This window comes from Xiphophorus maculatus, chromosome 18 (genome assembly GCF_002775205.1).
Source record: "Xiphophorus maculatus strain JP 163 A chromosome 18, X_maculatus-5.0-male, whole genome shotgun sequence".
NCBI lineage: Eukaryota > Metazoa > Chordata > Actinopteri > Cyprinodontiformes > Poeciliidae > Xiphophorus > Xiphophorus maculatus.
Genome location: NC_036460.1, coordinates 284,791 through 311,355, shown reverse-complemented (window position 1 = coordinate 311,355; position 26,565 = coordinate 284,791). Strand labels below are relative to the sequence as shown.

At 42.0% G+C, this 26,565-nt stretch overlaps 1 protein-coding gene and 1 pseudogene across 8 annotated transcripts; both read right to left on the bottom strand.

Annotated features, from left to right (window-relative positions):
- Positions 1-2,690: 2,690 nt before the first annotated feature.
- LOC102225218 (probable G-protein coupled receptor 171) lies at positions 2,691-9,431 on the bottom strand. 8 transcript variants are annotated; one of them, XM_023350805.1, is made up of 6 exons: positions 9,273-9,431; positions 6,454-6,509; positions 6,183-6,371; positions 4,748-4,960; positions 4,549-4,677; positions 2,691-3,981 (listed from the first exon to the last, which is right to left on the bottom strand). In XM_023350805.1, exons 3-6 carry the CDS (start codon positions 6,363-6,365, stop codon positions 3,457-3,459), a joined length of 1,050 nt encoding a protein of 349 aa, XP_023206573.1. In that variant the 5' UTR covers positions 6,366-6,371; positions 6,454-6,509; positions 9,273-9,431; the 3' UTR covers positions 2,691-3,456. The 8 variants fall into 8 exon arrangements, with proteins under 8 accessions (XP_023206573.1, XP_023206578.1, XP_023206572.1 ...); XM_023350810.1 differs by having other exon boundaries at positions 6,183-6,319; XM_023350804.1 differs by having other exon boundaries at positions 6,454-6,506.
- A 584-nt stretch (positions 9,432-10,015) lies between these two features.
- Positions 10,016-25,423, bottom strand: LOC102224958 (annotated as a pseudogene).
- Positions 25,424-26,565: the final 1,142 nt, after the last annotated feature.

Genomic DNA, 26,565 nt, shown 5'->3' with positions numbered 1-26,565 from the left:
GAGCGCCTCGCATTCTGCAGCAGGCAGCAACTTCAGGGTAGAGGCAGCATCCTGGCAGGGTGGGTTCACCTGCAGCCGGGTGGGCTCACCTGCAGCCGGGTGGGTTCACCTGCAGCCGGGTGGGTTCACCTGCAGCCGGGTGGGTTCACCTGCAGCCGGGTGGGCTCACCTGCAGCCGGGTGGGTTCACCTGCAGCCGGGTGGGTTCACCTGCAGCCGGGTGGGTTCACCTGCAGCCGGGTGGGCTCACCTGCAGCCGGGTGGGTTCACCTGCAGCCGGGTGGGTTCACCTGCAGCCGGGTGGGTTCACCTGCAGCCGGGTGGGTTCACCTGCAGCCGGGTGGGCTCACCTGCAGCCGGGTGGGCTCACCTGCAGCCGGCTCGCCTGCAGCCAGGTGAAGACACCCAGCAGAAGTTGGACCAAAACCTAGAGGAACAGTTTCTTTACTCTGATTCATCTGTTAACACAAACAGGAGATTTCTTTGGGGGGCAAAGTTACAGTGAAATGTCACGTAAAATGAGGCTTAAAAAGTTTGAATGTGTTCAATCTTCAGGACCAGTAATGACTGACTAGTAAAATGCTCATCAAACATGTTTTCCTCTTTAAACAGACGGTTGAGACAAAGAGGAGGAAAACAAAATTTAAATGTTCAGATATCAGTTTGGTTCAGAGGCACCGATCTAATATCTGCTCTTTACATTTAAGGCTCTAAATAAAAACAAGCTTTATTGAGTAATCCCAGTTAATAAAATTCCTCATAAATATTCATTTATTGTAGAGACTCTCCATACAAGTTATGCATTATGTAAATTATAACTTAAATTTGGTTTTTCCGTGTCCTGGATCCTTCAACAGGCAGAAATAATGAATATCTGGGAAGCATCATAACTTAAACTAAGCGCTCAAAGTGCCAGGGTTTTATAGAAACATATTCAGATTTTATTTTGTGATTTTAAAGGCAAGAAGTAAAGACTTCTTTCTTTTTTTTTACCATCAGCCGCTCTGCTCTCGGCTCCCACACGCTGAGCTGTCAGCCACTCGCAGCGCTCAGCCACTTTCTCCTGTTTCAAATTTAATATAATTATTTAAATATGATTAAGATATTTGCTACATTCGACAAACAAGCCTAGGTCTATCAAAGCAATGCAGTCAGTTTTTCTAGTTTTGAGGCAGTTTATCATGATTCAGCCAAAGTAATGAAATAATAAACTACAGTCTGATTTTTACTGTTAATGTGTTTCTTACTTTTGAGCAGTGAAAGGAAATAAAAGGTTTACATGTCTGTTACTTACTGGAAGGTTTATTGTTTGTGCTGCAGAGCAACAGCTAACAGCTAACAGCTAGCCGGTACCGGTCCTGCTGTTGCTCCGCCCACACATCGGACCGGACCATTGTTCTGATAATGAGGGGGGCGAAAAATAAATTTTAATTTCTTTCTTTGATGAATAGCAGATTCATTACTTTCTTTGTTTCTTTTGCCTGTTCATATTCATAATTTTTTAAATACTAAGGTTCCTTTAAGGATTTTTAAATCTACGTTTTCCGAGATTCGGACGCTCCTGACTGCCGACCTCTCCGGGATTTCCGTCACATTTTGGTTCTGGACCGGTCCAGCAGCTCGTCAACAGAACCACCAGCGGTCAGAGTCTCTGACAGACAGCATTCAGCTGAGCTATGATACTTCATCTGTTCAGTTAACACAACCGAACCGAGTGTCACTCGGTTGATCAGAGGCTGTTAGCTGTTAGCTGGAAGCTAAGAGTCAAAGTACATGTGCGTTTCAAAGTCATGTTGAAATCACAGCGCCATCTAGTGGCCTGGCATACAGCGGGTTGAAGGTGACTTGTTGATCTCATCTAAACGTGGAACTTCAGATGAGATGTTGGATGTTGATTGAACTTTTCTTCCGTCAACATCTGGAAACACGGCCAGCTTCACAGCAGCTGTGTCACTAAATTTAGCCTGGGACAGAGGAACTCTGGGAACCTTTGAGGAAACGGCTCTGGACCTTAAGGACGTCTCCAGATAATCTTCCACTTTATTCTGCAGAATCTCTTCATGCTCATCCTGTTTGGATTTTTCTGCGACCTGAATGAACCAACGTTCTTGTTGTTCTGGTTTCCATCTAAAGCTCCAATAGAATAAATAAAGTCAAACTCAGACCAAAGGACAGTTTCCATCTGAAATCTGCCCAGGCTGAGGTTTAATCTTTTCTGTTGCAGAGATTAACAGAGATTAACGAGGTTCTCAGAGGATCATCTCCAGATCTTCCTCAGTGACCGTCTGAGCTACAGCCGCCATCAACCAGTTGATATCATTTCTGTGGATTTAAAGCAACATTGTCAGCAGTTTGACCTTTGCTCTGGTTGTGTCCATGTTTCTGCTGTGGTTCCTCGGAGCCTTCTGGGTTTTCCGCTCTAATCCAATTGACCAGTTTAATCAGATTATCTTGTTTGGAGCGTATTTCAGCTCAGATGAGATTCTTCTTGCAGATAAAAGCTGAGTTTGGATTTCTGCAGCGTCATTTCCAGGCTGGAGAACTAATTAGCCCTCTGCTGCCCTCTGCTGCCCGCTGCTGCCCGCTGCTGCCCGCTGCTGCCCGCTGCTGCCCCCTGCTGCCCTCTGCTGCCCTCTGCACAACGCGACAGCTTCTGAACAACCAAACTGTCTCAGATTTCCCTTTTAACGCCTAAAACCAGACGAGTTTTGTGTTGTCCATCATTTTGTTCCGACCAATCATCAGTTATTAAAATAATAATTATGACATTCACTTGCATTTAATTTAGTTTAATATTCAACAAGCCATCACACATCAAGCAGATGAATGCATTTAACTGTTTCTTCACCGCTGACTGCAGCTCCAGGAACTACATAAAAACAATGAAATTAAATGATTGCACTTAAATTATGAACGATTCACTGAACAGTCTCACAATCTCCTGAATTGTTCACCAGTAATCACGTCTCAGGGTTGTGATGTTGATCTGGAGGGTGAATCCATTCTCTGCTGATATTCTGTCACTTAACATTCCTCCAAAGTCATAAAGAGTCAGCTCCAAAGGCAGTGCAGACAGTGCAAGAAAAACAATATAAATACAGGATCGTCTTTATTACCAGTTAAGTCCTGGTAGTATTCCAGTTCAACCATCTTAAACCTGTTGAGAAGATAAAAGGGGGGGGGGGGTGTTGTTTTGTTTTTATAAATTTTGGCACTACTAGCATTCATCCAGCAGTAATCTGACAGCAAATGGCGGATAGGCAAAGGAAGTGAGGACTCGAACTCAAGACGGCCATGTTGAGGTCCGAGGCGTCTGAATACGAACTGCAGCTCTAACCACTATGCCACACAATGCCCCAAAAGTCGCTCTTTGTTCTTGAATTACCAAAAACATCCAGTTTCTTGAACATCTGCTGCAGCATCTGCAATGTTGCTCATCGTCTTTGTAGACCTGTGATTAGACCGCAGTATCCTCCTCTGCATGAACTTTTGGCAGCATCACTTCCTGCACAACCTGCTGATCTGCTTCAACGGCCTGGTTTCTGCTGCGGCGAAGGAGCCTCCTGACTGTTTCTCTGAACGCAGCATCCAGGTTGAAGAAGAGAAGCGGGTCGAGGCAGACGTGGAGCAGGCTCAGGAACAGCGTGGACTCCTTCCCCAGAAACAGCTGCCTCTTGGTCTGGCAGTTCTTGATGACCTCGGCCTGGGCCAGAGTGTACGGCGTCCGCACCACATGGTAGGGAACGAAGCTGAGGGTGTAGGCCAGCGCCATTGCCGTCACACTCAGCACCACCCTCCTGGCATCCAGCCACAGTTTGGGGTCGCTGTGACTGTGCAGGAGTCTTTTGAGGGCCAGGGCGCTGGAGATGAGCACGGCTGCAGAGGCGTTGAGGAAGAGGGCTGTGTTGAGAAACACGGTCAGAGTGTGCCAGTGGAGGCTGATTTTCTCCTTCAAAGATGAACAGCTGAGGTACTTTGTCACCTGAACAGAGAAAGCAGAAACACTTTCAGTTAGAGGCCATGGAAAATCTAAAGGACCTTTGGGACCCTTCACATCAGCCCTGTTTAGTCTGCCTTAATTGAACTCTGGTTCACTTGTCTTGCAAGTCTGGTTCTTTGTGGGAGGTGAATGCACACTTGGTCTCCGATGTAGAACAAAAGAATGAATTCTGGTCCATGTACAAACTTAGATCTTGGGTCAGTTGAAGTGAACTTTGGTTCTTCTGAGACCAAGACTGGTCCAGAACCCTCCATTCCTGGAGGGCTAGGCATTTGGGTTTAATTTTTTTCATCCACCCAAACTGTCCACTGCATTGCTACAGCATAACTATAACTTCCTCAGCCAAAACCTTTTCAGTGTCACGTTTTACTGAGCTGGATTTCCTCTCCCATTGAAAACACCTGGTGTTCACTTCTCCTGTGGTCAGGGTGGAAATTTGTTTGGTCTGTTGTTATAAGACCGAAGTCAGACTCAGAAAACTTTGCTGCTGTTACAGGCGATAAGACCTCACTTCTATCATACATCTGATATCAGTAGAAGTTGTGGTACCTTGTAGTCCTTTGTGGGAAGCACCATATTGGGCACCATGATAAGCAGCAGCAAGATCCAGACCACCATTGTCAACAGCCAGGCGAAGCTGGACTCCTGCAGCCGCAGAGAGCGCGCCGTGTGGTGGTCCTGCAGCAGAACAGAGTCATGAAACCACAGTCACAGACACAGATGGTCCTCACTGAATGTCCTGCTCTACCTTCAGGTAGCGGTCTACAATGATGAAGGCAAGGAAGGCAATGGATGCGTAAAGGCTGATGTATATGATGACGCCGCTGGCCTGGCAGTGGAACACCATGAGATTCCATGATGCTGAGCCAAGGTCCTTAAGGATCTTAAATGGGAGGGCAAAGAGCAGCAGGATGTCGGCCACAAGCAGGTTGACCAGGTAGACGTAGGTGCTGTGCTTCTGCTGAGACACAACCAAGACATCCAGAATGTCAAACATCAAATTAAGTCAAACTATACCAGAGAGTAAGCCAGGGATCTGTGAAACACTCAGCTACTTCATCCCTCCATAAGCAACCATGGCTTACTCCCAGGTACTTCACTTCGTGGAGGTCCACACCTGCTGAAAGTGGACGTCCGCTGGACACATCTGCGCAAAGGTACATCTTTATGATTGTATACTGTGTCGCACAGTAATCTCCTCAGCGTGTTCACATCTAACTCTTTTTTTTGTGTGACGGCGAACCGATAAGGTTAACACTCTTTAGCTGGACTACCACTACAGTGACCGCACTTACAGGTGTAGAGACTACCTTGGTGAGAAGACAGAGGGCTAGGAGCAAAACTAGCTCATCAAACTTGTTAGTATCTACTTGAATTGTGGAAAATACAGAAATTTCAATATGCTCAACCATGAAATCTCAACCGTCAGCAGAGAATGTACAAGGCTACATACTCAGGCCAGCATGCCTGAGTATGTTGGTGAGGTGAGATTTGTTTTCACAGTGAAATGTTTCAGGCCATCAAACAAATCTAAAAACAGAAATCACTTGTCAAATAAATGCATGATTATTGTCAGATTGTAGAATTGTGGCATTTCTTTAAAAGTAACTGACAACATGAAGTAGGTAAAAGATCCCAAGCATCACATCGTATCCCAATCTAAAGAAAAAGTCATTGACATAAAATTTGAGGCTTTAGAAATGCAGTGGAACATGGAGAGAACCTAAATACAACCAAAACAAATGTGCTAGCCTAGCTTTAGCAGGAGAAATGGCTCAAGGCCTTTAGTCAAAGACTAAAGAGAAGAAGAGGCCTCAGTTAAGGTCCAATGTCATGATTTATCAATTAGAAACAGAGAAAAATGGCCTCCATGTGGGAGGTCAAGACCAGAACCACTACTGACCCAGAAGAAAACAAAGCTGATCCCACATTTACCAGAAAACATCTTGATGATCATCAAGTCTTCTGGAAGAATGTTCTGAGGACTTTCCAGGAAGGCTTTGGTCTCAGAACCATAACACAAAATGATCCTATTTCTGAATACTGACCAAATATTTGTCCATTGTGATCAATAAAATCTGTCAAACTGGTTCTAGTTGGTAATCAGTGTTTATAGAGACACAGCAGGAATATCACTGAGAGAAATGGAAATCACAGCTTCAAGACGAGATCTGCTGTCCCACCTGAGACCTGCGGCTTTGGATGAACCCCCAGACAGACAGCAGGCTCCCAGGCAGGCCCAAGGTGAAGATGAGGATGTAGAGGACGATGAAGGGACCCATCTGGTCGTTGACGATGCATGGGTTCTCTGCAGGTCCTCCTGTAGGGGTGATGTTGGAGGAGTGGAGCACCGTGATCAGCTCCATCTGACTCTAGAACACACAGGTTCCTGTTTGCTTCAGCACACAAAGAGGAAGAGGAAGCAGACGTCTTGTGGGTTTGTTGGCTGCTTACCGTCGTGATTGTAGGTTGGTCTTCTTCTGCTCAGCTACATGCAGCTTCACTTTCTGCTGGAAGAGATCACAGCTCTTACACATTTACAGATGATGAAGGCTTGATGACGCCACATCAACAACCGTTAACAACTGAATGAAAACGGCTGGGATAACTTATTATCAACGACTGATTACATGGATCTGGGTATAAATCCGACTTGAGGTTTCTGGTGAATCATCTCTAAATGAATAAAGTGAATTAAATCCAGCTTGATGTTGGTTCTGCTGGATCATGGATTGGATCAACAGCAGCAGATCTAATCCTTTGGTTCTGTTGAGGTGACTCTGATTACGAAGCTGATGAAACTGTTTCAGCTAACAGGAACATTGCAGCCTTCAGATAACGCAGGGACTTCCTGAAACCTGATGGGTTGATTGGTCATGGTTTCCGATTAGTGGTGTCAGTAATGGTGTCATCACCAGTAATGGTGTCATCACCAGTAATGGTCGCCCGCTCTAACAGTTTGTTCGCCCTGTTCCTGAGTGATGGTGGCGTTCTGCTGCCAATGTTTTTAAAGGTCATAATCCTCCTGAAGGCTTTGCAGCTTTTTCTGCTTAAACCATGAGATGGCCTTTGCAGATTGAGCCTAATAACATGTTTAGAGCTGCCGGCCAGCTGAAGAAGAGTTGATCTGAAGCAACCTGATAAACTCAGTTCACAGCAGAATCAGCCGCTTGATCATCACACCTCTGCAGGCCTCAGACTCCTCCTACCTTCATGTTTTCCACTTTCTAAGGTAAATCAGGTCAAACATGCTGCGGATAAATGAAGGTGTTTACAGTGTCTGGATAAAGTCTTCACCACCTTACATGTTTTACCTTTTTTATTGCCTTTACAAATCAGTCAATGTCACCAAAATGTGGCTTTTTAAGAAAAAGATTTTTTTTAAATGTCAAGGTGATAAAATAGTCCAGTCAGTTAGAGCTAGCAGTGTCTCGGCGAGTGGAATCACCTGAGTGCAGTGGTAAGTTGTGCTAACCCTAAATCACAAGTATTTAGCTAAAGCTAATGCTAAAGTGCTATGCCAACACGGTATTTAGCAGAAGCTGGTGTTGAAGCGCAATGTTCAGTTCAAATTAATAAATGCTGTAGAAAGACTGTGACCCTCAAGCATCAATTTAATTTTGACATTTATTTGCTTTACATGTTTTAGGATATTATGTTTATACTGTCTGTCTAATTTTGTCCGTGTTACTTGCTTGACATGAAGATATTTGGTCAAATAAAAGTTAATTAATTAAAGAATTTTCAACAGTTAAAAACCAAAACTTCAAACTTTATTCCACTGAAAGTTTAGAAAACAGCCAAGAAAATTAGATTTGATCCTGAAAAGTTAATTTAAGGGAAACGAAGTGAACCAAACGTTTTCAAGGTTAGCAAAAGCATTAAAGTGTTGAGCTAAAAATTAGGTTTGCTAGTAGAGGAAGTGTGCTCACCACTGCTGGATCAAGGCTGGACTAGAGTTTGCCCAAAGGCACGCGGGAAGAGACTGCTTGGTGAAACAAAATAAAGTTTATGTCTGGAGTACATATTTATGAAATCACTTATCTTATACTACACACTTTTATTTAATTGTCAAAACAGTTTTCACTCTGACACCAGAGTTTATCATGATTGACTTTAAAAGGCAATGAAAAGATAAAACTCTTTCTATAGGCGCTGCAGATGATGAACGTGTGATCAGATCGGTTTCTGCTGACAGGAGAAGAAGAAGTGAGCTGAGAGTCTGACAGGATGCAGATGAAGCCTCTGTGGTCTCAAACGAGCTTTTCGGCACGTCGAGGTGAAACAGAGCGTCTCTTCCTTACGTTCTGTAAAACCCTTAAATATGCCACTGAACACAACGATCAGCGATTTTCCACCAGTGGCGCGTTCCAGACAGCCGTGGGTTAAAGGTAAAGAAAACACTCATTCTGCCCGATTTCTCATCACTGTCCCACTCGCTCAGACGGACGCACATGTCAGGAAGCCGTCGGCTGCTATGTGTCAGACGGGGAAACTTTGTTAAAAACAGCAAATGATCTGAGGTGACGAATCAGGTTTAAACTCATCAGAGCAAAATGAATCACTCAGACTGGAAGGAAGTGCAGGAAGTTTTCTAAATCTGAAACTCTCCAAATTAAAGTTTTATTTAGGAAAATTCATTAAAACTCCCTCAAAGAGACAAACTGAGGTTCACAGCTGCAGAGAAGACACAGAGTCTTCAGGTTAAAACCAGCAGAGGTTCTGCTTCGGCCACAGAATGACGCTAAAAATGACCCAGAATTACCGTAAACAGAGAAATGAGGACTTGATGGCTGCTGCAGGTGAGACGACGGCTCCATCTTCATCCCTCTGCACGCTACTCTGCATATTCCTTCATTTGGACGTTTTTATCTCTTCATCACTTCTCTCTGTACAAACACATCTTCACACACCTCCTAATTTATGCTCAATTTCCCAGTAACACATCATTGACTTCCAGTCAGTGAGCTGAAGTCCAGTTTGGTGAAACATCCCCATTAAACCAGTAAACTCCTGAACTGGTTCAGTGATCTGATTGGTTGAATGTTTGTGGTTTAATGTTTCTTCTTCCTGGACCTTCCAGGTTCCTCTGCCATGTTTTTCCATCATTTATTTGCATGTGGAAATTAACCTTCAGAAACATGTTAAAATAATCACCAGAGTGAAACATCTGTCAGAACAAACTGCCCCTCCGTTCTCCTTTAGACTCCGAGCCCCTCCTCGTTATCCGATCTATTTCTGATCTCAGCAGAGTCAAGTTAGACCTTCTTTACCTGCTGATCCGTACCGTCTCTGGCTCTCAGACCCCGCGTTGGGCCCCTGGGAACGTGGCCCGGTTCTCCTGGACTCCGCGGGTGCGTTGGATTCGGTTGCTGCTGCAGATTGGCTGCTGCAGCATTAAACTGTGGAAGGTGTTTTCCTGTATGAGAGAAAGCTGCTGTCGTCAGTGTGACCACAGACCCTGCCTCCTAAAACACACGCGCGAAAACACGTGCGCGCGAGCACTCGCACACACACACACACACACACACACACACACACACACACACACACACACACACACACACACGCACACACACACACACACACACACACACACACACACACACACGTACATTCTGAGTTTTTCCCTGATGATGAATATTTAGTTTCATGTTGATTCTCTTAAATGTCAGGAGATGTTTGGATGATGATGTCATCATATTTATCAGAAACTGATTAATATGAGTTTCATTGAATGAGCAGGAAATCTGTTGTCTTGTTGTTCCGCTCATGGTCACTAGGGGTCCTCAGTGCTTTTTGCTCTAAACTCCTTTTTCAGGTCACCTGTGATCCACCAGCCAATCACCATCCAGTATAAACTCTTTAATCTTCACAGTAATTCTCTGTTCTTGAATTATTTTGGATTTTCTGCTGTAATAAACGGTTTGGTTCTCCAGCTGCATCTCATCTTCTTTCATGACCTGAACTGAAATAATGAATGAATGAAACTGAACTGCATCTTCCAGAATGTGGTAAAACTTGAAGTTTTTATTAACAATCTAAGTGATGAAAACACAAAAACGTTGTAAAGACTTTTGAAATCCCATCAAAGTATTCCTGATAAACAGACTAAGTATAGATAAATATAACATATTGCACACAGATATGAATTTTCCAGAGATTAAGAATCTTAATTACAGAAATCAAAGTTTGAAAAAAGCTTTTTATGTTTTCTCAGGTTATCTTTATTTGAGATTAACAATAATCTGACAATCTGACATTTACTTAATGCAAGAGCAGAAGACAACAATAAGGGTATAAATACTTTTTCCCGGCGCTACATTCGCTCCTGTTTAGTCGACCAATCAGACGTGAAGTTTGACTCTTCACATTTAAAGGAACCAGTGCAACTAAAACTCTGGAAAACGGGATTATTAGGTGATTATTGGGAGATTATGAACGAGATGAGGAGGTTTGAACTGTTACATTCACAACTGGAGCTTCTTCTCAGGAACTGAAACTACCTGCAGGAACTAAACAGAACCACGTCTGGAGGTTTTTCTTGATGTTCTGGTCCAGTTCCTGTTCAGGACTTTCATCAGAAAAACTGTTTTTGTTGAAGCCACAGATTTTCATGGACAAACCAGAGACCTGGAAAAGAACCAGCTGGTTCTGTAACAAAGTGATTCCCAAAGAGATGTTTGATGAAACCGGCCGTGCAGATGATCAGCTTGTTGTGAAAAACTGTTATTTTATCGGAGAAGCAGCGGCTCCTCCACCAGATTCCCACACATGTCCAAGCAAAGTCAACTTCTAGATCCTCTGGTCCAGGTTTCATGACCGTCACTGAGGGTCAGAACGTAGACGGCCCGGTAAATCAACAGCTTTTCACTTTGACTCAGCTGTTGTGTTTCTGCACATAATTCACATCAACTTGAAGCTAAGCTAACTAGCCTGCATGTGACATTCACTGATCTCTGTGTTCACATCGTAGAACCTTTGATCAGGGACGGCCAGTGAGAGAATCCCATCGTTTCATTTCATTTAAAGACACACCTTGGCCTTCTCACAGCTGCTACCTGAGCTGCTAACGGTGCTAACGGTGCTGTAGCTCCATCCAGTGGTGATGTGAATTTTAAGCAAACTTTTAAAATGTTGCTAAAAAGAAAGGATTCGAATGTGAAATAAGCATCTCCATCGTCTGGTTTGGAGTGAATTAATCAGAGTGTGATTTCATCAGACGCTACGCATGGCCGTAATAAACAGGAAGTAGGGGTTGCTAGCTAACATGGACCACACATCTCAGATTAGTGAAAAGTCTTCCCCTCCAAGCTGGAGGCTTGGACTTTGAGATATTCCTGAGTTTTGTGTTTCTGGTAAGGCACACCAGACCAGTGGATGGGAAAATTAGACCTTATTCTGCAAAATGTGTTTCCATCTCCCTTCTAGCACATTGACTCAAAAACCACATCAAGCCAGCAGAAAAATGATGTTGGGAAATTGAGGATTTTGGATTTTGCTGGTCCAACCACCTTTTCTGCTGTGATACTTAAAAATGTGCAGAAATGAAACGGTGACGGAAACATGGACCTCTAATGGACTGACTTTCAGACTCGCTTCATTTGAACCTGAAGCACGAGTGAAAAAGCTGAAGCTTTAGAAAGATTCTGGGAGATGTTTGTAAAACCTTGAAAATCATTGGTCAACACCAAGGAAGGTGAACCAAACAGTCAGGATGACTCTACTGTCAATTTCAGTCAAATAACTGAATAAAGTCCCAAAAATGCGTTGACCTTGATGCTTGTGAGATTATATGATGCAACTTATGTAACTGTTTGAGAAAATCTCTGTGTTCTTCCTGTTCAGAAGAGGATTTTCAAGTTAAACTATTAAAGGTGAAGATCAACAACTTCCCTCCACTGGTGTCAGGTTCAGGATCTGTTGGTGATTCGGTTCCTTCAATAACTCTAAGATGGATTTACAGGGTTTCCTTGAACTTCCAGTCTGGATTTTCTGACATTGGTAAAAGATCGGTTCAGGAGCGTGTGAAGTCTACACCACGGTGGTTTGCTTAGTCAGTGAGACGACTGACAACTTCCTGAGGTTCCTGAGGGAGTTCATCCATCCGTCGCTGCTCCGCCTGTCGGTGGTGTCCACCTGCGTCGGACTGTCCGTGTTGTTGATGCTCCTTGAAGACCTCATGCTCATCTGGGCCCGGAACGCCTTGCAGAAGATGAAGTAGATGAGAGGGTCCAAGCAGACGTTGAGGACCGACACCAGGACGGTCAGCTCCTTCAGGTACCAGAACCACCCATTCCAGGAGCAGACCAGCGTCTTCATGAAGGCGTAGGGAAGGCGAATCAGGTGGTAGGGGACAAAGCAGATGCAGAAGACCGTGACCAGAACCAGCATGTTCCGCCGGGACTTAGCGAGCTTCTTGGAGTTGCTGGTAATCGACTGATTCTTCTGTGCCTGCGCCAGCCTGCGGGAGGTGCTGTAGTAGAACCAGATGAGGCTGATGAGGACGGCCAAGAAGATGGCGGCGGAGCAGGCGTGGATGACCTTGTAGAGCAGTCTGAGCTGAACGCTGTGCAGGACGTCACAGCTGACCGTACCGGGTAGATTCTCCTGAGACTTCTGGGTGAGGAGGGAGAGGATCACGTAGGTGCTGGTCATCGTCAGGAGGAAACCCCACGTCAAGATGGAGATGATGTAAGCGGCTCGGGCCTTGTGGATGAAGTGATTTCCCAAAGGATGGACGATCTTCATGTACCTGCAGGAAAAAGAGCCGTCATAAAGGAAAAACCCAGTAAAACTGATTCCAGCTGTGGTTTGGGTAAAAACTAGGCTGACATGTTCAGGATGTGAAGTTTCCCTCAACAGACTGATTATAGTTAAATCATTGTCACTGTTTAATGGGGGTTTTGTGGTTGTTTAGGACCAGGACTTCCTGTTACAGACAAAAACCAGTTTAATCAAAACAGAAAGCAGTGACTCTGGAGACCGACTCACCTTCACGTGTCAAAGGTTTGGTTTGTGTTAATTATTCTTAAAAGTCTGGTTTAAACTACGTTTGATCTACAAAAACTATTCACAGTACCTTTATATGAAACTAGCAGATGAAGCAGCAAGAAACATTAAAATTAGACACAGAAAAGATAAGAGATAAAAACCAGCCTAAGAATTACATCAATGACAAAAAGAACCAAACAAATAAACAGTAATTTATATTAAAATCCATTTTTAAGGTTCTTCTTAAGTTTGGAGCAAATGAATTATATTTGTGTTGTAATTCCACTAGAGGGCAGTAGAGTAGAGCCAGTTTCATGTTGAAACTCAGAACTCTGACATAGTTGGTGTCGGACCATTTAAAAGAGGAAAATAAATGTATTTAAAGGAGCTGCTGAGGTTCAGGGATCATAGATGCTTTCTGGACTCGTTCCTGGATAAGACGCTCCAGCCAGAATTATAATTTGGGAGATTATCTTACACCAGCTGAAGGAGGATTAGTCTCCACCACCTGGTTTCAGGTGAGGAGTGGGAGAAGACAGATGGCTGGACGGATATAAAGCGATACGTAGCATCAAAGTTTAATCACAACATCACTGAACATCCAAAACCGAAACCTTAGCCGCCTCAACCGTACATTTACCCACTTCTACAAGTCCAGACTGTCACACCAATCCAGCAATCCCAGCACAGTGATTCTGTGTTTTTGGCCAGAACTGACACAAACAAACAATCTAAGGATTTACTCAGTCAAACCAGCAGCTGCCAGTAAAAAAATTCAGAAAAGAACAAAACCTTCAAAACAGAGAAGATTGTTTGGTTCTGTAGATGAAACGTTTCAGACTCTGAATGTAAAATACTCTCAGGCCCTAAAGGTTCGAGCAGCAAAGTCCAAAGGTTTCAAGATGGAGATAAAAAAGGAAAGAAAAGAAGTAAAATACGATCCGAAACAGGCAACAAGAGCCAAGTCTGTCCACAGTTCGTACAACGTGGCAGGCAGGTAACTTCACAGGCCGAGTTTGAAAGCAGCTGTAGAGATGAAAATAGATATCAGATTATTATACCTATTTGGATTCATGTTCAGAAAAAGCCAGATTCTCAGCTGGGTCGACTGAGTCTGAGCTAACGGCGCTTTACACATCAGTTAGTTGGAGTATTTTTCTGTTAGAGTGTAACCTCTCAGTTTTCATGGTTAACATTTTAAAATGTGAACAAGTCGCCTTGTAGAAAGGTGCTGGTAGTAAAGCATCTTGGTTCGATCTTAAATTCACTTCTTTATGTTTTGACTAAACTGAGATTAGGAGGCTTCATATTCCTGAATGGTTCAAACAAAAACAGGGCTGGACTGAAAATGAGTGGAAAAGAAAAACCTCCAGGAAACTAGAAGCACTTAAAAAAAACTTTCCATTGATCCTAGTTATCAAGCTCAGCTTTTCAAATTAAGAGTTTTCTATGGGAAACCCAGCAGAGCCTGGAGCCGTCTCTCCTCCTGGACCATCAGGACACTGACTGACTGACTGACTGACGGACTGACTGACGGACTGACGGACTGACTGACGGACTGACTGACTGACTGACTGACTGACTGACTGACTGACTGACGGACGGACGGACGGACTGACTGACGGACTGACTGACGCTCGCATTGTGTCGTTGACTTTGCAGCAACCCCTCATGCATATGGCAACAGCAGAGAGGAAAAACAGGAAGCTGGATCTGGTTCTGCTGGGTTCTGGTCCAGCAGAACCACAACCGGGCTCAGTGCATGCAGCCATTTCACAGCACAGCTCTGAGTTTTCAGAACAAAAGACATTTCAGCTCTAGTGCTGAGCAGCAAACATCAGGAAGTTAGCATGAAGCTTCGTCTGCGTTCGCTAAACCACATCCTTAAACCCTCTTCTCGACTTTCAGCGTGTGAATCTCATGTTAATGTGCTCACATGAAGACCTGATCTGGTATCTGATCTGCAGCTCCTGAGACTCTGACCACACAGATACATGCAAAACTGTGCAAATTTAGCACAAGATGCTCCGATTAGCATTAGAGGAGGGAGGCAGGCCACGCCCACAAGAAACAGGAAGTAAACAGACCGAACCAGCCGTCGGGCTCAGACACGTCCGGCTCTGTTTTAATATTTTCTTGTTGTTCTTTACATAGCAGTGATCTTGTTGCCCTGGCAACAATCAGATATAAAATGAACTTGTGCAAACAGGGAAGTGGAAAAATCCCAGCTGAAGCTCTGGGTCTGTTTGGTCTGTAATTCCTGCTTCAGCTCTAATGAATCACAGCCTGGATGATCTTAAACAAGTCAAGACCAATAAAGACGCAGTCTGAGCTCAAAACGCTGACCGGATAGATTTTAAACACACTTATTTTTTTTGTTAGATGATAACGCCTCATATTTCACCCAACCTGAGCCAGAAGGATGTCGAACAACCTGCCCACATTTTCCTGGAATCCAGATGTTTGAGTTACAGAACCGTCACATGCGCTGCCAAACACTCAGAGTATAAAATGACTCACATTACTTTCCACTCATCATAAAACAGCAGCGGCTCAGTGGGAGCATGAAAACAACAGGATTCCCCTCTGCATAACTTCAGGGAGTGGACTGAGAAAATCAGACTGAGGGAGTTGAATGGCCAAGTCCCTTTTCCCATCGAAAGCTTTAGAAAAAATAAAACATAAGAATTTTTTTAACTGTCTGGAGTAAAACCAAAACTTTTCACTGTAAGATTATGTAAGCAATTTAACTTAACATTTTAACATTAAAAAAAATACAAAAAATTATTTTCTGCCTGACGTTGATCCAACAGGTCATAACATTGTTATTGTGAAGAGAGATCATAAAAAGTTATAATCCAGACCATAATAATCAATACTGCTGATTATCTACAGTAGCTCTAATGTAACTTGGTTCTCGGTGTTTCAACAGTTTTGCAGTTTTCTGGATGTTTGTTCCAGATTAGAACAGAAACAGAATTTTATTCAAAGTGCAGTAGCTTAAATTTTGTGCTAATTTTTGCTAAATTATCAGTGAGATCAAATGTTATATCAGCCATTATCAGTTATATCCTCCGTCTGTCAGACAGAAGAGACAAGGAAAAGAATAAAACATGCAAACGTGTAAAAATTCATGCCTGAGAAAAGTATTTAATAAATGCTATCTTGCTTTTATTTCACCACTTGCTGTAGTTCTTGTTTCCGTCAGCAGGTGGAGCTGTTCCTCTGTACTAAGCTCTAAAGTTCCAGGAAGTGGGAACATCGTTGTTTATGTGCTGTGGCGCCTTCTGACGGGAAAAGACAAACGAGAGGACATGGAGCCGAGGCCGGAGGGAGAAGACAGAGTTTAGACGAGATTCGGGATGTTCGGTAACTAATCTCTGAAACAGATGATCTACCATCTACGAACGAAGCTAAGCTAACGACGCTAATAACGTTAGCATCGTTAAGGTAACGATGTTTATCTGCCTTGTCTTTGAGCTGTTGTTGTTTGTACAGTTTTATTTCAGCGTTTCTCTTTGTTTTTTCAGTCCTGTTAAAGCTGCTCTATGCAACTTTTATATAAAATATATTTTCACACGTTTCAAGCTGTCTGCAGTCGTGACAACTTGCTATGAGACAAATAATGTGTGAAAAAAAATCAAGCTCTTTTGCCTTCTCCCAATGATAAAAGCAACCAGTCAGAACCAGGAGGCGGGTCTTAGCGCTGTTAATCACCTCTCCATGTAGTGCTGCTCATTTGATCTAAATCCTTTGCTCAGTTCTGCTACAGCTTTTTCCATCTGCAGATCCTGTCGTGATGCTAAGACTAGTTAGCATAGCCTTCGATGACGGTGGATAAACGCTTTTCCTGGAACCATAAGCTGTTTCTCCACCAGCAGCACATTTAGCAGCACATTCACAAGGTTGAGTGACAGCATTAAGACCCTCCTCCTGGCTCTGATTGGTTGTTTTTGATTCATTTCTTCATCTGTCCCAACCAACACGACATGGTGACAGTTTTATCAAATATGTAAAAAACCATATTCTTTATAAAACAAATGCAGCTGTACAGCAGATTTTATTGGCCAGGAGCGTTAAAGTTGTTTTATACTGACAAGTCAAGTAACAAAATGCTACTTAAAACTTTATCTTCTTTCTTTTTTGCCACTCAGAGAAGATTGTTCCTTTTGAGAATAAATAACCTCATTTATTTGCGCTGCTGTCAGTGTATTCGTCTCTCGAATGAGAACTAAACCAGATGGTGAGGCTTCCTGAAAGGCCAGAGGTCAGAGGTCAGATGGTCTGGAAGCAAAATTCACTCTAGCTGGTTTATATCTCACTGTATAGTATTTTATTTGTCAATTTAGCAACATTTGTAATATCTATTCATATTCAACTATTTTATTTTTGTTTTGGTTGTTAATAATAAGAATATTGTTCCTTATTCTAGATTTTATTATTATTTTTGTTTGTTATGTATAATCTTAACTTCTATGGATTTTATCAACTCATTTCAGTTTTCTACTAATACAACATCCATACTTATGTCCAGTGTTTCCTTTCTAATCTAATCCACAGTGGTGGGAACATTTCTGCTAAATATTGGAGCTAATTTTTCATTTAATGTTGTAGTTTTTGATCTTTTCATCATGTTATTCCCTCATCTAAATCAAACATGGAGTGTTGCTTTGGTTATTTCATGTTTGAGAAATCCTTTCATCTCCATGGCAACCATTCAGCTGGGAAATGCGTGGCTGGACTTAGCCCCGCCTTCCAGGCGCAGCTCCTCCTCTGAGCTGATATAAACAACATTTCTATTACAGCAGAAGGTAACATAGATGATTGTGCTATAAAATGATACTATATGCATAACTCTGCCCCTGCAGCACACTTAGCTTCCCCTAAGTAAATTATTTCTTAATGCAGCTAATTTAACCCAAGACTCTGCAGAGGACTCCGGCTTCCTGTTGCTTTCCCTTGGAGACTTTCTTCTACTTAAAATAAAAATTAAATCAGATTTCTTGTAAAGCTGCGTCATTCTGGGCTTCAAACTGCTGAGTAAAGGTTCCAGATTCTGCAGCAAGAAGGAAACTAACAAACTGAAGTTCTGAAAGGAAAAGCAGAAGAAACCAATAAAAACTGAAAATAAAGGTTTTTCACCGGCAGCGGAAATCCCCGGGGAACTCAGGTTGTCAGCCGTACAGACAGAAGAGAAGCTACAGTATGTTCTGATTTTAAATCTATTTCTGCATTTCTAGAATGCATAATTTGTCATCTGTCAGCCGAAGAACGTCATAATTTTTATATCTTTACATAATCTCTATGCAGAGGATCCAGGACATAAATAGTGTTTTATTCTGTTTCTGTATAACTTTGGCAGATAATATGCAAATGAAAGATTGAATGAATTTTTGGGTTGCTTTCTTCTTGTAATGTGTTGGAATGAGCTGAAAATAATCTGGGATGCTTTCAGTTGGTTGTTTCTGGTCGATGCTGGTGATAGCTCAGGCCTACCTGTTGGCGGCGATGTAGCCCATGAACAGGATGCTGGCGTACATGTTGAGGTAAAACGCGGAGGCGCCGAAGTTGCAGTAGACCTGTCGGATGAGGGTGGAGTTGGTGGCGAAGTTTATGATGCGCAGCGGGAGGCAGAGGCTGATGAGGAAGTCGGAGGCCGCCAGGTTCTTCAGGAAGACGGTGACGCTGCTGGACGCCCGGCGCTGCGACACGCAGAAATAAACCCGCAGCGTGAATCCGTTCAGGATCAAACCCACCTGAGGACGACAGGAACCGAGTCACACTGCAGCGCCAACAACGAACAACGAAGCTCCAACCAAACACTCACCAGAAAAATAAGACTGTAGATCACCATGAAGAAGGTGTTGGTCGATTTGTGAACTGGTTCACATTCGGTGGAGTTACTGTTATTCATCGTCTCTGGGAGGACAGACGGCGAGTCTGGACCCATTCCTTCAAAGTGACTCACCAAACGAAGTGTGAACCGGATTTATCAGAACCAGAGAGGACAGAGCAGGATGAGGGACTGGTGCTCAGTCCGCTGGGTTCTGTACATAGAAAACATTCATCAGTTAGCGCGGTAAACAGGAATGACAGCATTGTCCTCTAAAAACGACTGAATTGGAATAATGAACCTCAGGGAGGCTGAGCTGCTCATCACTGGATACAAATAGGATCTTTCTGCTTTCCAAGTGTTTTCAGACGACAGTTGTTGTTCTAAAATAAACTAAAGTGAAGGTAGAATAAATGTTTTAGCGCCAACAAGGTGATTAAAATCTCAGCGTACAGTAGCTCACATTATTCTGGCTTCCTTAGTTTCATGGAGCTGATTTAGCTAAACTTATTTTAGTCTACCGTTTTATCCTTCGTTTTTAGCTGAGTGTGGTTTAGTTATCAGTTTTGCTTGGTTTAGTTCAGATTTATTGTTGGCTTAGTTTAGCTAAGCTCATGTCGGTGTCGGCGTGCTCCAATTTATTTCAGCTTAAATTTCCACGTACTAGCTAACCTTGACTTATTTTTTATCTAATATTAGCTTGTGTTTAGCTTCAGTTAGCTAGTACTGAAACTAGCTAACTGAAGCTAGTTATGTTTATCTTATGTTTATCTTATTTATCTCATAAATAAGATAAATATGTTTATCTTATTTATGTTTATGTTTATCTTATTTATCTTAGCTTTGTTTAGCTTTTCCTCAGCCTACCCTTATTTATCTTAGAGTGCCTTTGCTTTGGTTAATGTATATTAAAATTAATTTCATTTTTAAACGGGTCACTGTTAAGATTTACAGCTTGTCTCTCAGAGCTTTACTTGATAAAAAAGAAGAAGCTTTAACTCATATTTTATCTCAGTTTACCTGAACACAGGATTCTTTGTTGGTTCATTTTAGCCAACCTCAACTCATAGACCGTTTTACCATCACTTAGCTTAGTTTACAACTTAGCTTAGCATATTTAACACGACTTAAATTAATGATGTTTCGCCTAATTTACTTTGATTTAACAGCTCTTAACCTTTTCTAAGACTTTAGATATTTTAGTTTAGTTAGTTTAATTGTTCTTAGCGCTTTAAAGCTTAGCTTGGTGTATGACAACTTAGGTTAGCATATCTAAGTTAAATTGACTTAAATTAATGACAATTAGCCTACCTTAGCTTAGTTTAACACATCTTATCTATTATTAGCATCTCCTATCTTAGTTTAACTGAACTCAGATTAATTTAGGTTAACTTTGGTCATAATTTAGCATAATAAAGTTAAATATTGAATTTCAGATTTGGTTTATTGGTTGAATGTCTAAATAATCAGTTAAGTTAACCAGATTTTACTGTATTGATGAACATCACATCTAATTAAATACATAAGGAATCTATTCCAGTATTTACGGTAGCTCCTCCATCAGAGACGTTGGTTCACATGTAAAATAAAACGTGATCATATTTATTTGAACCTGAAACATTCTGGGCCAGACTGAGGTCGGGTTCTGAACCTCCGAAAGTGAGAAGCAGCTTAGCTTATCGAAACATCGAACATCTGCAGTCAGCCACAGAGAAAAAAGCAACAATAACATCATAAGAACACGCTGAGGCAGATTTCTGCTCAGTTTATTAAAATGTTGAAGGAAATATCTGCTTATGTGTCGGCATGCATGAAAAAAACCGAACAACAAGTTGTTTGTGGCAAAGTTATTCATGTTTGGCTTCACAGCTCGACCTTGATCTTTTGTCAGGCAGGAACTTTACAAACCACCAGTTCATCAGAACAGCAGACATTTTTATTTATTATGGGTGTGAAGAGTTTCCCCCAGTAAACCTGCTGAGCCCGGCGGTCGGGGCGCCGAGGCGTCCGCCATGTTTTTATATTAAAAGATGTTAAGTTGACAGGAAACGTAAAATATTACTGATTATATGTTACAGGAAAACTTTGACAGTGAAACGATATTTAAACCCACAGCTAGTAGAAGCAGATCTACTAGAGCAGCTTCAGATGGAGATTATAACTTTCTCTTTCTAAGAACCACTTTTCCTCAAAGTCTGTCTGAGAGAATCTGCAGTTTTTAACTCACTTCCTGTAGATTTAAAGTCTGTAACCAGTTTTACTACATTCAGGAAACAGAACTGAACCCATTTTTAATGTTTCATGTTTTACTGTTTGTTTGTAGATGTGGTCAACATTATGCTGTGCTATTTTAAATGATTATTATTTTCACTTTTAGAGGTACTTTTTAAAAGCCCATCTAGGGACAAGTGCTGTGAATTAGCTGTTGCTATGGCACTATGACACAAACATGGACTGCTGTTTTATTCAGTTTGTTTATGTCCATGTGTGTCTGTCCCTACAAAATAAACTCAGATAAATAAATAAATTAGTCTTAAAAACAACAAATCAAAATTAAAATGAATATCAATTATTTTCACTTCTGTTTAATCCAAATGAAGTCGGCAGCTCCATCGGGCCCCCAGGGCTTCAGGGGCCATAAATGATGATATTTTAGCACAGATACATAAATGTAACATTTATTTATTGAGATGATCAAAGCTGCTGAATTTGATTTAATGGTTTCAGCATAAATTAAAAGATTTTAAATTGTTTAACATTTAAATGTAAGATTTTAAGGAGCTGGCAGGTTTACTTTGTAAAAGATCAAACAATCTTCATAGTTAGATTGTCTTGTTACCATAGCAACAATCTGATGCTGTGAGTTTGAGCTGTTTGTTCACAAATACAAATGAATAAACTGTAATTATAACTGATTGTTTTCAGGTTGGCCAGTTAATCTACTCTCTCTCTCCCAGATTAAATCCAACCCAGAAGCTGTTAGAGGTGCTGATGGTTTTAGCAGCAAGAGGGGCCCCTAGGTCAGATTCTGCCCCAGGCCTCATGCAGCCTTGGACCGGCCCTGCAGGATGAGTTCAATCTGCTGCACTGAGCAGAGATGAGCAATAAACTGAGATTCAATTTAATGCTGCTAATGTGGCTTTAGCAGCTCTAACATTTCTGTCTGTTGAGTTTTAATAAGAGACACAGAAACTGTTTTGGTTGCTTCAGTTTCTCAGATCTCCGCCCTCATTAACTCTGACTAAGTGGACAAAACATTTGTTATGGGTTGGTGCTTCGTGTAACCAGAAAAATTATATAAAAATAATAATAAAATAATATAAAACCAGCATGATGCGTGACTACGAGGCGAGCGCGAAAGCTCCGGCCGACCGGGAACACAGTCAGGAACTTTATCAGCGCAGACACAGAGCCACTTGCTCTGTGAGCCACGGGAAGTTTTGATAAGAAAGACATGAAGTCCTGCTTTCAAAATTAAAATGTGCGCTCTTCGATTATGGCAGAAAAATTCCCTCATATTCATTCAGTAAAACTGAAAGAGCAACTGGGGTTGTGAAATGTTACTTAAACGTCTAAGAAATAATCCAGATTAGGCCACACTGGCTGGTTTAGGTCAATTTAAGAAACGTACTTCCTCTTACAGATCGCCTTCTGCTTTCCTCTGGTTCATTAATGTTGGCCCAAACCTCACGAGAAACAAGATTTATGTTGTAGTGATATTTCTTAAAAAGTGTTTAACTTTGAGCTAAATATTTAGCTAGCTAACCAAATAATCCATTTGAAACTTAAATAACCCAGATTATTGCTGCTAATCTTTGACTGTGTAACATCACAAATTGCTTCCTCTTCTGATATTTTATTTAGTTCATGGATTATTGGATAAGGACGTGTTAATGCTTCTTCTATCAAACGTTGATGAGACACCAGTTTCTGCTGAAACTCAGAGTCTGGATTTCTGGCCTCATTGTTTATTGTTGGATCTCGATTTGTTGATTTTAACAGATAAATGCTTTTCTCCTGTTTTCATGATATCAAGAAGTAAAAACCAACATCAGGTCGGAGGTCAGCGTGATAAACTAATCCCTTCACATGCAGACCGTTTTTTACCGGGGCGCATCGACTCTCAGCCCAGGGCGTCATTCCATCAGGGGGCGGCTAATGTTTTTGTTCTCAAACGAAAACATTAGCCGTCAGTTTTTTCTCACGTTTTGGATGTTTATCCAATGAGAAGTTGGCAATGGATGAACGTGTGAACGCTCATGACACTGAAGTTGGTATCTGACTGACAGACTCTCGTTCAGTCCCATATTTAAAGGGCAAGCATGCGCTAACAGCATGCTAACTGCTGGTGGTCGTCTCTAAAACAGCGGAGAAGCAAACTGTGTGAACAAAGATGGTTTCAGTTCCTGCTTTGATCAGTTAATTATCACAGCAGATCAACAAAACAAAATAAACTTCAGAGAAATGAGTAGGAGCTCCTGTGTTGACATGAAAATAGGCTTTGATGCCGTTGACCGCATGATTTTATTAGTCAAATTGAGTCATTTTTATGTCTCACTGGAAGTGGAGGGATTCATGCGATGTAAAAACTAACAAACTGACTAACATGGTGTCAGTAACACTAAATGTGCAGAACGCCGTGGAGTCCCTCAGGGCTCCTCGCTCGAACCCGTCCTGTTCTCCTCGGCATCATTACTGTGATCTGGCTGCAGATGATGCAACGATATTAACACCAGGCAGAAACGCCGCAGAATAAATGGATTTCATTCAGAGCTGCTTCTAAAGTTCAGTCTGGATTTCAAGGCGTCGCTTTTCCAGAATTACAGGAAAGTGACGTCAAAACGTGATCAGACAGCGAGAACAGATCACTGAGCCAAACCTGCCAGCTGAACAGAAACTGAAGCTTCAACTAAAGAGGGACGATCTAGAGTTGTAGATCTAGAGCTTCAGTTCTTCCAGCTGGAAACCAGAGATCAGGCTGACCTCTGACCCGAACCTTCAGAGCCACTTAAAGAAGGTTCCAAAGTCGGCCTTGAGAGGACTAGTGTCAGTTTTGATGCTAATCTACCAAAACACAGAGTTTCTTTAAACTTAGAGATTATTAACAACTGGAACATCATAAATTTTAGTTTGGGTTCAAACTTTTCAACTCTTTCCTTTTCTGTAATGTTGTTTTATTTTCTTTTTACATCCTGTTGCTGAAATGGGTTTTATGAATAACTTTGCTGCACAAATCCGATCCCTGAACACGTTTGATTACTCGTATTGATCCATAATCTGTGGGAGGATTTCTGGTTTTTATGGACATGTAGGAGCATCTGCGTCTGATTTATTGGTTTAGTAGCTGCAGGTTTGGTGTCTGAAATGTTTGGGACTACAGATTTAAATTAGTTTCAGCAGAAATCAGGAATATTTAAATTTAACTTATCATGTTTAATTTCTGCTGAATAAAAGTCACAGATTTGATGAATGTAAGGATCTCTAACCTAAACTGTAAAACATCAGACCTTAAATGGATTATTTATTATGTTATTTATACTACAGAAGTTTACAGGAAACTTTAAAAGATCCAAACTTTTTTTCTCATTGACATTAAATCAGACTGAAGTTTTCCTGCTTCAGGTCTGTAAGCATTAAATTATTTCTGTTCGGCAAATGGCAGAAAAATGAGATGGAAGTTTTTTATTTTAGAGAATCTGATTAAATCTTTTTTTAACAGAAAGATTTAAATCCTGAAATAATTATCGTGGCCCAAACAAATCCAAAACAGGAACGGTTAAAATCAGATTCAATATCAAACAGAATAATCTTTTCTATAAATGTATGGTGGACTGGACAGTCAGGAATCAGTCCTAAACCTAAAACACAGATCAGCTTTAAAACGTGTAGAGAAAATGGAAAAGCGAGAGTTTAGAAAGCAGAACAGAACCTCGTGATCCAGGTAGAAAGCTGCTCCCACTTCTCTATCGTCTGCTTTGAAGGTAGACCCATCAAAATATCAACCTATAAATACCTAAAACCTCTAATATTCTGTCTGTCTGATGGATATTTATCCCTCTGGGAGGCAGAACACCTGAGATCCTTCACCTGCGCCTCTGGGAAACGCGTTCTGGGGTTATTTACAGCCAATCTGCAGATTTCTTTTCTCCACACCAAGAAGCTGTTGCAGAAACCGCTGAACCACATCAGAGAGAAAAAGTGAACCGAAGGAAGCAGCTGCTTCCCAGCCTGCTTCCAGGTGTGAAACCGCTGCAGCTTTACCAACGATTCGATAAACGGAAGTCCTCTCTGGTGGACATGATCGATCTGAAGCAGATCTAAACGTGAAGTTAATCAATCCGACTCCAAGTCTTGTTACTGAGCGAATCACCTGATGACCTCCAACCCTCCAGAGCCAAATCAGCAGCAGAGTTAAAGCTGGAAATGATCAGATTTACCTGCTGGACTCACCTGTGTGCGTCTGCCAGCCTGAACCTGCAGAGTACTGCTCTGACTTCCTCCCTCTGTGAGCTGCGCTGCGATCGCAGCGTTTCCCTCCTCGCTGTGCTGGGGGGAGGAGGAAGAGAAAAACGGAAACCTGTCTGCAGTGCTGCTCATTTGCAAACCAAAAAAACTCAGTTTTCAGTTTTCCTGGTCAGCTGTTTTCCAGAGAAAACCCGTTTGCAGGAGGAAGCAGCTCATAATGAAGCTTGTGTTGCTCTGCTGAAGGAAACGCTGTTTATCAGGGAAACTGCAGATAAACAAGCAGAGCTGCAGCTGGAGGCGTCTGGTTCTCTGGGGTTTCCAGAGCAGACAAACGGCTTTATTAGAAGGTCTGCATAAGACTGGATGACACTTCAGGAGTCAAACATGCATAAAGACTCCTCAAATAAAGTGTTCCCATCATTTCTATCCAGAACCATCAGCAGATCAAATCTCTCAGTCAGGGTTGGTTTAGTGTTCGTCCTTCAGGTGGAGTCCCACTGGGCTCCGTACTCGTCCCCCATTGTTTTCACTTCCTGCTGCTGTTTGGAGCGATTCTAACTCGGTACCAGGTATCCATCACTATCCATCTCCTCTACTGATCTGCTGGCTGACAGCAGCTATGCTTCCATCAAGTTATGTGAAATTTTAGCAAACTCTCAAAAAAGAAAGAAAATTGGAATTAAGCGTATTTCCATCTACTAGTGTGAAGCGAGTCAGCCAGACAAAGCAGACGTTGACGCTACGCATAATAAACAGGAAGTATCGCTAACTAGCATGGACCACACATGCCTCTGGTAAGGCACAGATCTATAATGTCTTTCCATCTTTTTAAATTTTTTTTCCTGGAAAAGCCAAGAACTGCCTTAAGCAAGGGTAAAAACTTTTTTGTGAAACTAGGAAACTATTTCTAATTTTTCCATAAAAAATGTTGATGGAAACACGACTAGTGGCAGAACGAACAGAAGATTGAATGTAACCCATTTGGTGGCCATCACAGAAGTCAGTGAACTCACCTTAAATCAGAAACAGAGTGAAATATTGAACATTTTTAAAATGATCAAAACATTCAGACGTCTGTTACTCCAGACTTGACTGTTAAAAACAAACTAATGGCTCATCTGAGCCCGGTTCTGGTTCTGCTGGAGGTTTCTTCCTGTTAAAGGGGAGTTTTTCCTCTCCACTGTCGCTACTTGCTAACTTTACTAATAAACTGAACTCGATGCACTGGTTCTCTGATGAATCCTCTGGACGTCCTGAGAGGAAAAGCCTGGAGT

What these genes read in the sequence shown, in the direction of transcription:
- LOC102225218 (XM_023350805.1), bottom strand. Translation starts at nt 6,365, where the DNA reads ATGGAGCTGATCACGGTGCTCCACTCCTCCAACATCACCCCTACAGGA. An exon ending in TTGTAGACCGCTACCTGAAG is followed by an intron (nt 4,678 to 4,747) that starts GTAGAGCAGGAC and finishes GTTCTGCTGCAG; the next exon opens with GACCACCACACGGCGCGCTC. An exon ending in TTCCCACAAAGGACTACAAG is followed by an intron (nt 3,982 to 4,548) that starts GTACCACAACTT and finishes TTCTCTGTTCAG; the next exon opens with GTGACAAAGTACCTCAGCTG.